We start from the raw sequence: 18,487 nt of genomic DNA, 5'->3' as shown, positions 1-18,487 counted from the left end.
GGAAGAAATGGTAATTCATACGTAAATACAGGAGAAATGTCAGGGGTAAGCAGGGTGCTGAACATTAAAGTGGTATGATAGGCATGTCTCGGAGATCACTTTTAGGTTGTGTAGTAAAAGAAACACTCAGAGAAGTAGTCAGAGGTAGACGGTACCTAGGAGATAGTCTGCGCTGTTTTCCATTTATAAGTGAGGTAAAGCGAGAAAGTAAAGGGACCTGTGTTGCACAAGTTTGATTCTAAAATTAAACTAATGGGCCAGTTTTTTAGTGTTGGGCCCTTAGTATGTGCTTAAAAAGCATATCCCGGGGCCAGGGATTTAGCTCAGTTGCATAAGCGCCTGCCTGGCAAGTGTGAGGTCCTGAGTTCAATCCCTGGTACCTCAAAAAAAGGAAAAAGAAAAAAAAAAAGCATATCCCAGCTGTTACTGTACTAAACAAGTCTTTGAGGCATTTAAAGTAATATATATATGTTTTTATGTTTATATGTTTATATAAAAATCTGTTTATATTTATATATGTTTATACATATATACGTTACAGGTTTCTGCCATTGATTTTTCTTTTTGAGGTGGTGCTTTAATTGAACCCAGGGCCTTTCTCATGCTACAAAAGCATTTAATGGTAATTAAGCCACACACCCCCAAAGCAGATTGATTGATTGATTGATTGATTGATTGATTTCTTTCTTTTTTGAGACAGGGTCTCACTGTGTAGTTCAGGCAGGCCTTGAACTTGCATTTGTAGCCCACACTTGCCTCAAACTCCTGGTGATCCTCCTGACTCAGCCTCCTGAGTGCTGGGATTACAGGTGTGCCTCCAACCAGATTTCTGATTCTTTGTAGCTCTTTATAAGTATACATATTTGGGGCAAATACGTAATATAAGGGAACTATTTTCAGATTTCACCCTACATCCTATGCTTTAGAAGCATTCTATACAAAAGGATATTTTGGTATAATAAGAATTTTTTATTGTTTATTGCAGAGGAATTTAATTTGTAGAGGATAGGACTTAAATTTATCTGTTCACTCTTCATTTCATAAATACTGCTCACTTCATCTGTGTCGTACACTGTGGGAGACTGTGTAGTCACCTGAATCCTACTATACTATGGAGTTGGTATTGTAAGTATCAAGACATATGGTTAATAGTACTTTGTGATAGTCCTTTCGGTGAGTGTGCAAGTCCTGAAATACAGAAATAAATTCTAGAAGGCTTCCCAGAGGAGTTGATGCCTGAATAAAGACCACTCAAGACAAATCTTGGCCTTGCATAGTTAAAAAGACTAACTACTTATGAGCTATAGAAACCTGCTTTTGAATTGTGGCTATTCAGAGTATTAGCTCTGTGGTATTAAGAATGCCACTTAGTAATTGAGTTCATTTTCTCACATACGAAATGTTGAAGATAAAATTTCTTGTGTACATTTTGAATATAGATTTGTTTTCAATATTAAGGGATAATATCTCACATAATGCCTAGTACATGGTATGTGTCCAGTAGTTGAGAAGTGTTAACAGGAGAGAACATTCTGTGACTAGGGGAATCATAAGTAAATTACGATGAAATGAGAAACATCCTAACAGAAATCTGTCACTTTGTAGTGTTTGAAGTAACCCAAAAGCTGACTCAAACTGGTGTTTAAATGCAGATTTCACAGGGTTGCTTATGCCTGCGTAAAGATCATTCAAGACAGATTTCAGCTTCTTGTAGCTAAAAGACCAAGTACATGAAGTAGTTTAAAGTGAGACTTTTAGTCTAGCATCCTAGTGATACTGGTTAGCTTTCCCTTACTCAAAGATGGTTGCCCCTAGCTCCTGCAGTCACATTACTACCTTAAGGTTATGTCCTTGGTCTGACATTTTCAGCAATTCTGTGGTTCAGTCTGATTGGGTTAGCTTAAGTCACGTGGCTACTTTGAACCAATACCTTGACTGGACACCTGTTTTCCCGAGTACCTTTGGAACAAGGATCTCAGTACAGAGTTCCCAAGTCAGAAATCTCAGATTCTGGGAAATGAATGAATGTGGGAATTATAGCCATCAGATCAGATGTGTATTGCAGAATATTAAAGAGGTAGTAGCTCTTGAGGGTTTTTAATTGAAAAGCAAAAATGCCAGGAAATAATTCCAAAAGAACAGCTATTGAGTTAGTAATCAGTGCTATGTAGATGACATAGTATAATTGAAAGGAGCAATTTAAAGTCAGAATTTGATAGTCACTAGTTTCATGACTTAGGGCTAGGTGTTAAACAAGGACGCTATGTGGGATGGCTTGGATCTATCCCCTTGGCTTGGTTTTTCCATTTGTGATAAGGTGATAATGTATAGCTTAGAGCTGTTAGATCAAATGGTTCAAGTACTATGTTTACTAAACACATTCTACATTTGAGGATGAGGCTGACTAACGGAGGAACAAATTATGAAGTGGAGCATGTTAACTGCAGTTGCTTGGTTAACTTAGAAAATAACTGATAACGCCCAGTAAGTGGTATCTATCCTGGACGCTGAATTCCAGGGTAGTCACATACCTTTTAGCTCCCATGTGGCAAAATCTTTAAATGAAGCCAGTGTCTCATTGTTAATATTACTAGATTCAGAGCTAATTTGTCCACTTTTTCTTTTCCTTTGAATATCCTCCTACTGTAGCCTGAGTGATGCTCATTCAGAGTATATGACTGAAGTCACATTTAGATTTAGATGCGGTTTATTATTGAAGCAAAGAAGACATGTCCTAACTTGTTAGTTTGTAGTTAGCTTTCTGGTTCTCTTTACAGACTACTTTATGAATGGACACTCCAATAATTTAAACTGTGGTCATCAATAAAAAATTGTCTTTACAATGCCAGGAATGTAGCTCTCTGGTAGATTGTTTGCCTAGCACGCATGAGGCCCTGGATTCAATCTCTCGAATGTGAAAAAAAATTGCCTTCATGTTACATTACTTTTAGTTAATTGAAAGACTAGTTTTAGGCTAAATTATTTGTTTGTGGGAATTGTGAACATTACTGCCTTATTTTAAAACTTTTAAATTTTTCACTGAAGGATTGGATAGAATGAAAAATGACATTTGTGTTAAGTTTGCTGTTCCTTTTTTTTGGAGACAGGGTCTTGCTATGTAGTCCACACTGTCCTTGAACTCACCATGTAACCCAGGCTGGACTAGAACTCACGGTGATCCTCCTGCCTCAGCTTCCTAACTGCTGGGATTATAAGCATGTACATCATACCTGGCAGCCAAGTTTGCCATTCTTGTGTTACCAAGTACTCTCAGCTGTGTTATTGTTTTATTTTGGCACCTGTTTTATGTGACCAGTGCATTTAAACTGGGTATTTTACAATTGGTAAATGTAGCCGGTATTCTCTGTTTTATGGCTGTTTTCGATTAAGGTCTATCATTTCAACAATTTTAAAGTTAAAATTGGACAGGTAAAAGAAATCTATTATTCATAGGATGAATTGCAACCAGATAATCTTACTCATTGTATTCAGGACTTTAGGAGGTCACAGTTGGTAGTGATTTACAGTCTTAATTCCTTTTTCACTGTTTTTTTTTGAGATCATGGAAATGGAATCAAGGGCCTAGGGAGGTGTCTCACCACTGAGCTACATCTTAGCCCCCTTAAAAATTTGATTTTGAGATGGACTTGCTAAATTGTCTAAGCTGGTCTTCAGTTTATGGTATCCTGCTTCAGCTTCCCACATTGCTGAGACTGTAGGGTTATGACACCTGGACCTTTCCACTTCCTGTGATTTTCTAATGTGGCTGCATTCAGTGAGGTATTTTGACAGTGCAGTAAAATTTCAATCTGGAATGAGGGAAAGAATTGTTTGATATTTTTTAAAACTGTGAATGACTTTAAAAAATTAAGTGACATACTAGTTTATGTGCCTGGGTTATCAAAATATTTGCTAAAATGAAAACAAAAGAATATCTATTACTACTTAATAAATGCTAGCTTCCTAGCAGGCTTTATTCTAGTAACAGTCATTAAAATTCTTTTAAATTTTGAGATCGGGGCGTCTCACTCAGTTGCTGTGTTACCCAAGCTGGAGTTGAATTTAAATCCTGCTTCCTCAACCTTCCAAAGTGCTAGGATCACAGGTATATATATCCATACCTGGCTCTGCCACAACTTTAAATTATGAAATTAACATATTCTTAATTCTTTGCTGTGATATCCAGTTTGATGTTGGCCCCCATAACTAATGTTGATTCTACCATGAAAGGATATATAATGTCTATGGGTTACTATAAATGTTGTGAATTCTTTATTTTGTCAAAATTTCAATGGAAAAGCAAATAGTCAGTGGGTACATTATGCATATTTGTTTCACAGTCGTGTTATGAATGTTTTACAGGAACTTCTTAGCTCCAAATGTGTGTTATCTTAGAATTTTATTCATAAATTACAGTTGTGTGTTCTGGATGCAATGGGGATTTGGTGCTTATCGATGGTTCAGCCGCAGTCCTTCTGAACTCAGCATATTCATGTGTTCCACAGGGCTGGGCTAAGTGATCCTTATGTCTCAGCTAAATAGCTGGGACTATAAGGCATATACCATCATGCCCAGCTTTTATCTTTTAAAGCAATTCAATACTGAATTGTTCTAGATTTGTTTTTGAATTTTTTAAGAGGCAGAAATCTTGCTGTGTAGTTCAGGCTGGCCTTGAATGCTCAGGGATTCTTCCTGCCTCAGCTTCTGGAGTGCTAGAGTTGCAGGCTCCCAAGCTCGCAGGCATGCACGGCCATTCCCAGCAGCCTTTTTACAGTTTTTGTCCACAGTTAAATAGTAGCTTTTCCTAGTGAGTTGATGATTAAGTCCCTGAAACTCTTCACTAAATATACAAAGAATTCTTGAGTCATTGTTATATGTAATACTCAGTTTATGTACTTACCAAGTACTCTCCTAGCTGTGTTACCAAGTACTGTGCCATACAATGCTTGACACACACAAAGCTGAGTTGGAAGGAGCAGGTGTGTAGCCGTGAGCGTTTATGGTGCTGTGGACACCAGGTGGGCTTCAGAGGGAAGGAGAAACAGGAATTCACCAGCAGATAGGGAAAGAAGCTCTTCGCACCATGGCGAAAGCACCTTCGGTGGTGGGAACTGTGCACTGAACATTCAGGTGTGACATCTTTAGGCTTTAACTGGGTACAAAAGCATCATTTTTCTGTTTTATACTTTGGTCTCAGGTTTGTCCATTCATTTGTTGGTTGTTGGCATAATGTGCTCGTAAACACAAGCTGTGAATATGAGATAAAGTACAACTTAAAATTTAAAAATTTTAAATGTTATCTTTGAATTATAAATAAAAATAAAACTATTCTAGTAGCAGTCTTTGGAAAACAAGCATATCTCTAAAACATATGTTTTCAGTTTTTTCTATGTGATGTGCATGATGCTAACATTTGTGAGAAACCTGTGGAGCTCTTCAGCAGTAGCTGTTATTCCGCTTGAGTTTTTCCCTAGTCCTTAAATCATTTTCTAGTTCAAATGGTCAAAGTAGTTTAGGGAAACACAACTTGGCTTCCTCTAATATTTATAAAAAGGTAAATCATTCATAACTTTGAGTACTTTACTAGGCTCCTCTGATACCTTTTACAATCTCACACATGAGAGCTGTTACCCTAGTGATGTCTGACTGAACGTGATTAAAATAAAATTCAGAAACTTAACAGGGGGACAGGAAACCTATTCAAATCATTTGAAATATTAGGAATGATAGTTTTGTAAACATTAAAGATGATAAATGCTTTAGTTTATTAGCGTGTATTAGTAAATAGTGTTTCTACTCATGTAGAGTCGGTGTATGTATGTAACACATCTTAATTCCTTTTCATGTCCGTTCCCTCCTTTCCCTCTCTTTCACCCATCCCTTGACACCCCCCCCCTTTAGTACATGTATGTAACATATCTCAATTCCTTTTTTTTTTTTTAATCCTTTGTCTGTTCTCTCCCACCCCCCTGGGAGAATGGTAATTTTTTAAAAGAACATATTTTGTTTGTAGATTTCTCAGTAGGGTATTAATTTTTTTGCTTGAAACCATTTTTTTTTAAAAGGGAGGTTATAATTACACCTTGTTTTTTTACGTATTTTAAGAGGCACATTAACAGACCGGAGCATGTGTCAAGAAATGTAATGAAGATGGGAAAGATTTGAAATTGCAAGAGAGGCTCTTGCATGCTCTTACCAGAAACAGAATTGTTAATAGCTTGAAGAAGAAAAGACTGGGGGTGTGGTTGTACTTGCGATCACCAATTTTGGGTAATTTGTGATCTCTCATTGAAAGAAGTAATATTTATCTTTATGAGTCTACAGGAGAATGTAACACTTGTGCATGGAAGTGACAAAAACATTGAGAAAAGGAAGATGAATGTTCCTTATAATTGTCTAAGAATTCTCGTCCCTTTTTTGTTGTTGAATTTTAAGCTGTTAGATGGGGAAGTATGAAAATTAAACTAACAGTGTGGAAAAATATGAAAATTTGTGCTCATTTTTCTCTACAAGTCTTTGTGCTAGGCAGTGAATCTTGATGGTTCTAACTTGAAACAGTTTATTTTGTAGGTTCTTGTTTCAGAAGATTTCCAGTATATGATAAAGAAACTGTTTTGAAAGTTTAAAAATTTCCTCAAATTTTATAAGATTTTTTTTCATCAGTTAAAGAAAATAACCTATGTCAGATATACATTACTTTGAAGAGCAAGAAGGGTTTATTTTCACTTCTTTGTTTGATTTTTAATTCAGTTGTAATGTTTTCTTTTCTTTGAGACAGTCTTGCTGTACAATTCAGGCTGGTTCTGAAGTCAGTATGTCCCAAGTTGGCCTCAGACTTGCTGCAGTCCTTTTTCTGCAGTCTCCTGAGTGCTGAGATTACAGCTAATTTTTCTTAAAAGAATACATGAACTTAATTTTAAAAGCAAAGTATGTGATAAATAGCAGTAATGTATTTCTCAATTTTTGATTACCCTAGGAAGTGAATTTATTGTTTCTAAAACAAATTATTTTTGTTTTGCATTTTTGTCTATTGACTACCATAAGAGGAAAAAGATAAGGATTTGGTCCTTTTTTCTTCAATTGGTTTTTTGAGACAGGATCTTGCTGTGTAGGGTGTAGTTCATTTTTGCCTTGAACTTGCTATGTAGTCCAAGCTGGCATCTCAATTTATAGGGCTCCTCCTGCCTCAGTCTATAAAGCATTGAGGTTACAGGCGTGTACCCCCTGCCACCACTCAGACTGTGATTTGGCCTTTATACATTCTTCTTACCCACCTCACATGTACACGTTTTCCTCTCCTCAGGTTTCTAATGGTTTAATATTCTTAGTCTTACTGTATTTTCCATTTGTATATCATTAATACATTACCAGATGAATGATCTCTGATTGAGATATAACACTTCTTTCATTCTGCTCAGACATAAAAGGTTCTTTTTTTAAAAAGTTTTTTGGTTATCTTTCTGGATAACTTTGTGACTCTCATATCTCTTGCTAATATGATGTTGGCATTGAGGGACTTCTCTGCTTCTAATCTGACGATCACCATCACACAGTTAGCCTCCTGAAGGTGAAGTGGGAGATCAGTTTTGGGAGCTAAAGGACCAGAATGGTCTCTGTGCTTTCAGTTCAGAAGTTGTTTATCTGTATTCATAGAAAGGAAAATAGTTTTTCCTTTGAAACTTTTAAGACCTTGATTCTTGCCTTGTTACTGATTCTTCACGAGCTATTATTTTCTTCTTTGGGATTTGTGTATCCCTGCTGGCTCTGTACCTCATATGGAATTGAGGGTGATAAGACTCCTTTTTTATGTGCTTACTTTGGAAATGCACTCCCTTTAGTACAGAGTTATTTGCTATCATCTTCTTTGGGAATAAAAAAGTAGCCCAGCTTCTACTGGGCTAGGAGGGGGACTGGCAAGTGGACCTTGCCGTTCGCTGTGTCCGGTATCAGGTAATTCCCCAGTTTCTAGTCTGCTGCCTAGCTCTGCTTGAGTCCATTTGTGTAGCCTGTCTTAGATTAAACTTTGCAATTTGTGGTTGCTGAAGAACTAGGAATCTAATGGTTTTTGATCCTACATGTTTGTAAACGCCCCATCTGAATCTAGTTCTCTCTTTCAGTATTCTCACAGGTCCTGTGGTGGCGCTCAGCTTCCATTGGACTTCTATTCCATTAGCGCTCCTCTGTTGGCTTTTCTCATAAACTCAGTTGCTGCTGGTGAATTTACCTTTGTTTTTGAGACAGGTCTCAATACATTGTCCAGGTTAGTCCTGAGCTTGTGATCAAATTACCCTCTCACAGCTTCTAATTGGGACTGCAAGTGCAAACTGCGTGTGGCTTAACATACCACCATTTATATTTTTATCTTCCAAGTTTTATTGTTAAGGAACTATTCGTGAGTTCCTTGCTCATTTTCTGTTCATGGTGGGTTCATACCTTTTCTTCTTCTGTGGTCATTTTATTGGTGGTTGGAGATATACTGAAGATATTTTCAGTTTTGTCCACCTTTAACTGAGTGCCTTAATTAGGGTTAAAACTTTGTTTTTTTGAGGTAGGATCTCTATGTAGTTCATACTGGCCTTGAACTCACTATGGAGCCCAGACTGGACTCGAACTTGTGACAGTCCTCCTGCCGCAGCCTCCCATGTGCTGGAATTACAGGCATGCCCCACTGTGTCCAGCTAAATTGTTAGTTGAATGTTATTTTTTTTAGATGCTTGCTCTTAATAGTATTACAGAGATCTAATGGTATAGCATTTGTAGCATTCCAAAAAAACCCCAAATAATGTTGTGGTTTACATCATGCTTATATAAAAACATATAGTATATATATATAATATATTTGATAGACTAATATTTGGACAATGTAGTATCTTGGCATCAACACCCTGTAGACTCTCAATAACCTGCTAAAGGCATCTTCTATCTGTCCTAGACTTTAAATGTGTAATTTTTACAGTATTTTGTAAGTATTGTATATATTATTTTTAGTGACTAGGACTGGGCTAGAACTAAACGTTGCATTAGCTTTATTATTTTCTGCCAGTAGTATCAGCAGCCACATAGATTTCCACAGCATATTGAAATATTTTTACCAGCTTTTCTCCCAGCATGAGAAAAACAAAAAAATAAGCTTTCCTACTGATTTAGCACAGATTGTTATTTGAGTTGAGTCAGTGGCTATTTGTAAGATTTTAAGAGCATCGTACTGGTGACATGCAGAAGGAGGAAGGAGGTGTACTGTCTGGTTGAGTTGTGCTTGAGTGGTGGTCAGTATGACTAATGTTCCCACAGGTCTCTGTATGGCTTAATTGTACCACAAAAAGATACAAGACTGCACAAGTAGGTTACTTTGGACCTTGAAACAACTGGCAAACATGTTTTCAAAACATCTGTGCTGTAGTTATTGAGTCAAATTTTTTTTGGCACAAAACCAAAGACTTCAAATGTCTGTTTCAGAATTTGAAATACTTCATTCAGTATTGACCCTGTAAAAATGTGGTTTACTTGCCCAACATTTCCATCAAATAGATACGAGTACTATCATTATGATAGTGTGAATACTACATTCATGTGGTTGCTGCACAAGGCTTACCCATAAAGAGACATGGATTTGGGTTTACGATTAACAGTTTCGGCCATGTAAAGGATCAGCTTTGGTAGGTAGAAATGAAGGTTTGCTAGCGAGAAAAGTTAGTGTAAAAATTGTTTACCCTAGATAGTAACATGGAACTTCAATTTTATTTCTTCACATATGCTAAAATTAACCTTTTTTTTTTACTGTGTAGTTCTGTGAATTTTAACTATAGATTTCACTCAGAGTAACCCCTTTACTCTTTTTTTTTTTTTGTCTTTCATTTTTACCGGTAACAGGGATCGAACTCACGACCGCCTGCTTACAAGGCAGGTGCTTATGCCGCTGAGCTAAATCCCCAGCCCCCCAGAGTAATCCCTTTAAAATAAATACAATTTAGTTGTTCTGTCTCAATAATTTGTTTAGTCTTATTGCTGAGTAATATTCCATTGTTTATATATTTCTCATTTAGGGATAATTTATGGTTATAGATATTGAGTAAATAAAAATTTTAATTTTGCATAAATAAAGCACTCTACTTTGGGGTAAAATTACTAGGTTAATGGCAAGTATGTTTAACTTTTTTAAAAAAATTGACAAGTTTTGTTTTGTTTTGAGTTTTCTTTTTTATTGGCTTGGAAGCTGTGAATTACATTCTGTTACTGTCACCGTTCAAATTGTATTGTTTACACTGACATTCTACGATTATTTTAATTTTGTAATGATACAGAGTACTAACAATAAAGTGCTTTCTGTTGAGTGTTGAAATGTCACATTTGTCCCTTTTTTCTCTGTACAAATTGGACATTATAATCACTTATTTAGTGAGTGTTTAAAGGATATGAAAATGACACTCTTGCTGTTATACTTCAAAGTAGCTTTTCCAGCAAAATGGTTATTGCCTCTTAGCACTTGAATATGGTATTGTTCCTGATGAGAAGTCTGTAATCTGTCAAATTTAGTTTCTTCTGTGTTTTTCTGATTGCTTTTCAGATCTCTTTGTGTTTGAGATTTTGCCAAAATGATTTTAAATGGAATTTATTTATCCTGGTTTGCTTTTTGTTAGATCTGAAAAATCTCAGCCATTATCTTTTGAAATGTTACCACTCCTTTATTCTTTCAGTTCTCTTATTCAGAAAGGGAATTTATTTCATGTGTTATTAAATTAGTTGTTTTATCTTTTTGTGTGTGTGTGTGTGTGTGTGTGTGCTTCTTTACATACCTGTATTACTTTCTTGCTTTTTTTTGTCTTTTCATTTGTAAATTCTCTCTTTAGGTGTGTCTAATTTTCATTTTAACTGATTTAATTGTTAATTTTCATGTAAGTTTCCATTCTGGTCTTTAGAGATTTCTCTTTCTAAAAATTCCAACAATAAGTTAATAATTTTTTTGGTAATGTATGGAGACTTTCTCATTTTAGCAGTAAATCCTTTTCATAATATCAAAGTCTCTTTATAATGTTAGAAGCAGAAAGATATCAAGTATCCAAAGTGCCAATCTACTTTTTAAGCATAAATTTTCTTCTCTCATGAATTTAATATTTTGCCAACTAGTTGTTTTATATCTTGTAGTAATATGTATACGCATAATTCATATTTTATTTTATGGTTTTTTTTTTTTTTTTGGTAACACGGATCAAACTCATGATTTTGCACTTGCCAGGCAGGCGCTGTGCTGCTGAGCTATGTCATAAACCCCATAATTCATATTTTAAACTTGTATATTTCTTTATCATTTAAAAAAGATACTGTTTTTTGTTATGTTGACATAAGTTATGGAAGAATTTTTTTGTTGCCAATAAAAAATTACAGAATGTGAGATCCAAGAAGTTCTGTTAGTTTATTTTTGCTTGGCATTGACATGTGTTGTAGTTAGAGTAGTGGTTCTTTTTTTTTTTTTTTTTTTTTTTTTGGTCCTTTTCGTTTTTATCAGTACCAGGGATCGAACTCACGACTGCCTGATTGCAAGGCAGGTGCTTATGCCACTGAACTAAATCCCCAGCCCCAGAGTAGTGGTTCTTAATTGGGAGGATTTTTGCCCTGCTCAGAAGGTGAGACATTGGGAAGTAGTCACTAGTTAATGGGGCACACTCTTGACAGTCAGTGGAAGTCAGAGGTTCAACAGAGATCCTCTAGTGTTCAGGGTAGCACCTCACACAGAGTACAATTAATTGGGTCTGAATGCCACTGGTGCTGTGGTTAAGAAACTCGGTTTAGAAAAATGAAGTTGCTGGTGGATGGCTATCAAGAGTTTGCAAGGCAATTTTTTCAGGTTGTGGAAAAATTGCGAGAAAGCCTTAAAAAGATTATTTATTTTCTCTTTCTTACATTTTCTTCACTATTTTTTTTAAGCTACAGTTGTGTCTACATTGAAAAATTCAGGACTCACAGTCCAAATTTTTTGACAACTAATACTAACAGGTCAATTGTATTTTCATTATTTCTTGCCATATTTTCAACTTATAGTTGGAATGTGTACATATAAGTTAATATATATGAAATACATATTGTGGAAAACATTGGATGGAACGATCATTGAAAGTAGAAAAAACAAATCATCCAAACTCATCTGTAGGCCAAGGACTTAATGTTAATTTTGGTTTGTTTTCTTTGTAGAGATATTTTTATTTTTTAGTGTAGTACTGAAAATACTTTGTAATTTTTTAAACTTAAAAATTCAAGCATAAGCATGTTATGAATAGTGTTAGTGTTATTGTCATTGACTTAACCACTTCCCTTTTGATATTGGTGTTTCCTAAATTTTCTTATTATGAAGTGTTTGATGAATATCTCATAATTATTCAACAACATTTCAGATATTTATTTAAAATAGCTTCTTCAAAGTGGTAATGAGCCAAATGGCATGAATGGTGAGGTAATTGATTAAAATTGGTGAATTTGCACCATCAGTGTGTGAGACTTCATTTTCACTGCAAGTTTGTTAACCTGAATGCTACTTATTAGCAGAATCATTCTTCAGTTTCACTAAACTCTTAAATGTGTGTAATATTCATGTATTTGGATAATAACATATGAAGTCTATATATACTTAAATTGGAAATACAGTTTATCTGTTTGCATAAATGGAATATAAAAGAGCAGTTAGAGAAAGCAACATGAGAATGCGCATAAAATTTTCTTAAGATCATTCAATTTATATAAAAATGTGGTCTTGCAGAACTGTGTCTGTTACTGTTACAAATTAAGTACAGTTTATACCAAGACAATTCATTTAAAGAAATTCTGTAACAAGTATTCTTATTAGGTGGAAAGAACACAGTTCTTTCATAGTTTGGCTGTATTTGTTTCATAAGTTCAGATTTGTTTATTTACATACTATGAATACTATCTTTGTTCATAGGTAGACTTGTGATACGGTAGGGCCTGGAAATTTGTCAGTAAATACACTATATATTGTATTGGGTTCATGAGAGTACATCTCTGTAATGTAATTTTAGAAGAGTTCATTTTATGAATTTTTTTATTGAACAGTTTGAGAGGTGTAATTCTTTGCTCCAAAATATACATCTTTGTAATATACATCTAGTGTTTGCTAGTTCTTCATAAAGAGCTATTTCTTTGGTTTTCCTGTTTAAAAAAAAAAAAACTATTATAAGGATGTGGATAAAACAATGAGAAAGTATTCGAGAAAAAGGAGAAAGTTACAGAGTGTGCGGGTAGAAGAGGCATAGAGAACAACAAAATAATTCTTACTATTTTGGAATATTTCTATTATTTTGGACAAGGGAAGATGTAAATATATATATCACAAGTAAATGTATATATCATAGATTAATAAACTTCCCACTACTCTTCCCGAGTGGAAAATTTAGGCTTGTTCTTTTTTTTTTTTTTTTAAGGCTTATTCTTATAATATGGGCAAAATGGAAAGTAGCATTATGCTTTAACAAATAATGATTTTTCACTTTTAGAAATTTATATGATATTTAGTATTAATTTATGATTGCAAATTAATTGTGAAGATACCTGAAATTTATTTATACTAAAATTGTTTCTTCACAGTTAAGCTTGAAAGTTTTACTTAGAGAAGAATTGTTTCTATTTAGTTTCTCCTGTATTGAGTGTTTATTTCTATGTTTTATTACCTTTCAAGACTTGGAAGGAAACAGTTCATTAAGATGTAACAGAACAAAACAAAGTAATAACCAAGTTGATTTTTCTCCACCTTAAAATGTGATACTGATACAGCGTAACTCGTTTTACTTTTTATTGTGACCTGAAAGTTACACTGTTATCATTACTGTTAAGTGGAAGGGGAAGAAAGAAGCAGGATAGGAAGGAGGAGCTTCTAAATTTCACTTGTGTTAACTTAGAGATAGATTATACACTATGTTTAATTAAAAAGTTTCTAAAGATTTTTGAAAGACATTTGGTTCAGCTATTTTTATATCATTGCTAAATCTCATATTTAATTAGCATGGACAATTGTGACTTGACCATGACAGGCTCTGTAAAAATGTTAGTTTTCTTTAGAAACTAGATTCCAAGTGAGGCCTTCATAAGAAGACATGACCTCAAAGTAATTCCATTGAAGTTTTCATGGATTGTTTTAACCTATGTTTTTGTGAGTAGGTCACTTTGTATTAGTTGCACAAGTTTTTCTCTGTATACATGATCAAAGATCATCAGGATAAAATCCTCATAAGACCATCCATAAGTAAAAACTTCAGTGTTGTAAAAGACCCTTCAAAAGGGACTGGGGATTTAGCTCAGGGGCATAAGCGCCTTCCTTGCAAATATGCGGTCGTGAGTTCAATCCCTGGTACTGATCAAAACAAAACAAAACAAAAAAAACAAAAAAACCCCATTCAATGTCATTACATTGTGTAACTAGCTCTTTCTAAATCCCTTTTCTGTGTTTTAACAGTTTTTTCCTATGCATTTAATTGCCTCTTGATTAAAGACATTATTATGAATCTTAAATTGCTGGAGAGAATAGCACCTTATTCATAGTGGTTAATTACTTCAAATTTTGTTAGCTTTCATGTGGTTTTCTAAGTTAGCCCCAAATTTATGTAAAAGTGGTAGATCTTCCAGTCTTAACAGTCTTTGTCTCTTGGAAAACATGAAAATATTTAGTTTTAAAATTCTTTTCCATAGTGCTATGGTCAGTTCTTACAGCAGAAATATTCTGAAGTAGTATTCGGGTTTTCTAGAGGTTCATATGCTATAGGTTCTGTTTTCCTAACTAGGTAATTAGTTGAAGTCATCTTCAAATATATTGTTGAGTAAGAATTTAATTGGACTTATTTTGGCATTTTCTGATGATTAAGACTTTAAAATAATTTTTAAATACTTTCAATTTAGTGATTGAAAACGTGATTCCAGTTTAAATGTGCTAATTAAAAATGTTTTGAATGACTGCATGTGTCATTTTAAGATACACAGTAGTAAATTTTGTGAAATCTATTTTTTTTTTTTAGACGAGGGTTAAATCCTCCACACAGAGTGAAGTCTATATCCATGACAACATTCACGCAACAGGAAATTGAATTCCTGCAAAAACATGGGAATGAAGTAAGTGTTTTCACATTTTTCAATTATTTTAGTGGCAGTCATTTTAATAAAGTTTAATACATTGTTTAAAGTGGTGAATTTCATTTTCTCTAAAATTTGTGTTTGTATTTCATCTTTTGATGTTTTGGCCTATACTCATTTAGTAATGTATTTGGAATTAATGTCTACCACATAAATACCTGAAACCTGAGATGGAACACATATATTTAAAATTCATGGGTGTTGAATTGTTACAGGCATTTTTAGAGAGCATCTAGTATTGAAGTCACTGGTAGTCTTTGTTTTAAAAGTCAAAAAAAAGTTAGCCCTGTGATAGATGCTCTGTTAAACTTTTCTAGGCTGCTGTGTGATGATCAGCTTATAGTTTAGTCCTCTCCTTACTTTTTACTAAGTTTTTTAACTTTGGGTATACAGGTGATGTTTAATATTGAGCAGGTGCTCAGGAGGGAGGAGATTAGTAGTTCAAGGAACAACTTTGAGCTACTAATAGATAAAATGAAGAAAATAGATAAAATAGGGACTTAGATGGGAACTTTTTCCTCTTATCATTATGGACTTCCTGTGATCCTTTTGTTTATTTGTTTTAATTTTATATTTGGCTAATGTAAAAGCAATGAACCAGCATTAGTTTTATAAAAGAGCTCAAATTCTATGGGAGCTGAATCTTAAGACAGAAGAGGAGTTGCTGATACTGCTACTTTGCTACCTGTTGAAAGCAAGCTGGGCTCAATGGTATATGCCTGTGATTCCCAGCACTCTGGGAAGCTGAGGCAGGAGGATCTCCATTTCAAGCTCAGCCTGGACAACCCTGTCTCAAAACAAAAGTGCCAGGGATTTAGTTCTGTGTAGAGGCCCTGGGTTCATTTCCTAGTAAAACATTACACACACACAAACACACACACGCGCATGCACAGAATCAATTAAAAATGAACAAAGAAATGCCAGGTTTTATAATCTCAGTAGCCAGTCAGCCCAGTTGATTAATAATAGCCATTGTTAGTTCATAGGAAAGTCTTATATATTTTTTTAGAAAAGTAGTAGTACTTTAGTTCTTGAATTCTTGTTGCATATGTGTGATACCCTTAGTAGACATACAAGAAGTTTAAGTGTTAAATTATGTTTGTTACAGCAAGTCACAATTATTTGTTATATACATGTCTCTCAGTCTTCTTTGTTACAGTCTTCTTTGGCCCTTAGAAAATGTATACAACTATTTTATATTCAGTCTTTTTTCCTAGTACTTCGATAGTTTATTTAAAGTTATTGGCCTACTGTGAAACACATGTGATTTTGGTTCTAAAACAGTGACTCACAAGTATTGTGACTCTGACTCAGAAATATTTAAAATAAATGTTTTAGAGAAGAGAGTACCCTTGGAAGTCTCCAAATTTTGCTGATAACAACTTATTTTGAGTAATCAAATTCCAGATTGATCTGGGTACAGTGTAGTAAAATAAAAATCTAAATGAAAGAATACAAGATTTTTAATGATACTAAGCTTAGAATAATAATGTTTACTGGTTAAAATACAGTTTGAACTATTTGTAGAATATATTGGATTAGTCTAGCAGCTCAGACTTGAAATTACTTTCTAAAAATGTTGGCAAGGTTTTGAGAATCAGTATGGTGTCAGATGAATATTAATCTGTTTTTAGAATAAAAGATTAAAAGATGAAAATAATGAGAGTAGCCAAGAGTTACAGACCTGGAAGCCAGTGGTCCATTAGAGAAGTAAGTAAAGATTGCTAACCTGCCCTTAGATAAGGTTAGTGGGACTGTTCCCAAAATACGAAGAGTGAAGGAACGTATGTTTTTTATTGTGCTAAGAACTCTTAAGAGAGCTACTCTCTTAATAAATTTTTCAGTGTACAATACATTGTTATTAACTATAGATAGGCACAATGTTCAAGAGATAGCTAACCTACCTGTTTTGCTTAATTGAAACTTTATTTCCACTCTGTAGCAATTCCCTATTTCCTCCTCAGTCTCTGATTTATGTTGTACTTTCTTCCTGTTTGTTTTATATACTTGATATAAATGGACTCATATGATACTTATGTTTTTGTGACTGACTGACTTCACTTAGTATAATGTCACAGTTCATCGTTGTGTCATATAGTAGAATTTCTGAAGAAACAGTTGCAGCTAGAACATCAAGGCAAATTTGGAATATACAAAAACAAATATTTCTTATTGGAAAACTCACTATATCAAAAAGTAGATGCAAGGGCTGGGGATTTAGCTCAGCAGTATAAGTGCCTGCCTGGCAAGTGTGAGTCGTGAGTTCAATCTCCAGTACTCCCCCCCCCCCCCGAAAAAAAAAAGTAGATGCAAAAGTTAAATTAGTTGTGATTGGAATGAGGGCTGAGGATGTAACTCAGTGGCTGAGTGCTTTCTCAGCATGTGTAAGGCCCTGGGGTTGATACCGAGACATTGCAACACAGCAGCACGGAAGTGACTGGATGACTGAAACGAACCTGTGAGTCTTAAATCCTGTAAGGATTTAAGTCTGTGGGCCACTTAGAACATTTTATGACAGTCATTGTGCCAATGTGTCACAGTTGGAGAGACATGTATATAACAAATAATTGTGACTTGAGGGAATAAATTGCAGAATATGGAAGAGGGCTCAAACTGTTGACAGAAAAGAAAAAAACGAGGAAGCTTCACAGAAGAGGCAAAAAAATTTTTGCTTGTTTTTGAGGGTGACTTGGATTTAAGTTGGCAGAGAAAAACCCAGAGATGGAGCAAATAGTCTGCATAGAAAAAGGGAAATTTGTGATAGGAAGTTAAAACACGCTCATACCTTCTTATAGTGTACAGGAATTTCTTAAAAACCAGATTATTAACAGTATTATCAGTTACTGTGCTTTGAAACACTTAGGAGCTATGTAGTGGGTGAGGATTGTGAAGTACAAGTGTTTTTATTATTAGTTTATCTTACTTAAACATTTAAATCTTACATATAATATGTATAGAGTAGAATTTATTCCATAAATTTCATTGCTTTCTATTACTTTTGTGGAAAACTACTACCATTGAATTATATTCCTAGCCTTTTTCATTTTTCATTTTGAGATATGATCTTGCTGAGTAGCCCAGGCTGGTGTAGAACTTGTGATCTTCCTGCCTTAGTGTCTGAGTAGCTGAGTTTACAGGCATGCATTCTTGAATCTGGCTCATAACTTTCCCTTTTTTTTTTTTTTTTCCCTCCTCAACATTTTGTTTGATCAGGATCCAAGTAAGGTCTACATATTGTGAGTGGTTAATAGGCTTAAAATTTTGTACTATTTATAAAGACTGCATATTCTACATTTCAAAATACGTTGTCATATTTCTGCTGTTATCTTTCATTAGTTTGGAGAGGATCATACTCAAC

The 18,487-nt window shown here is 34.6% G+C and overlaps 1 protein-coding gene across 8 annotated transcripts in view; it reads left to right on the top strand.

Moving 5' to 3' along the window:
• Agfg1 (ArfGAP with FG repeats 1) overlaps nucleotides 1–18,487 on the top strand; it is a 57,594-nt gene that overhangs the window by 1,414 nt on the left and 37,693 nt on the right. For all 8 annotated transcript variants that reach the window (XM_003474614.5, XM_013157655.3, XM_003474612.5 and 5 more), the window contains exon 2: nucleotides 15,015–15,108. In XM_003474614.5, coding sequence (XP_003474662.1) covers nucleotides 15,015–15,108 — 94 coding nt within the window. The remainder of the gene's footprint in view (nucleotides 1–15,014; nucleotides 15,109–18,487) is intronic.

The sequence above is a fragment of the Cavia porcellus genome, unplaced genomic scaffold, assembly GCF_034190915.1.
Source record: "Cavia porcellus strain 051 isolate PalLab524CR breed Dunkin Hartley unplaced genomic scaffold, mCavPor4.1 scaffold_26, whole genome shotgun sequence".
Classification (NCBI taxonomy): domain Eukaryota; kingdom Metazoa; phylum Chordata; class Mammalia; order Rodentia; family Caviidae; genus Cavia; species Cavia porcellus.
The sequence above is the reverse complement of the archived record's forward strand: the minus strand, read 5'-3'. Positions and strand labels throughout refer to the sequence as shown.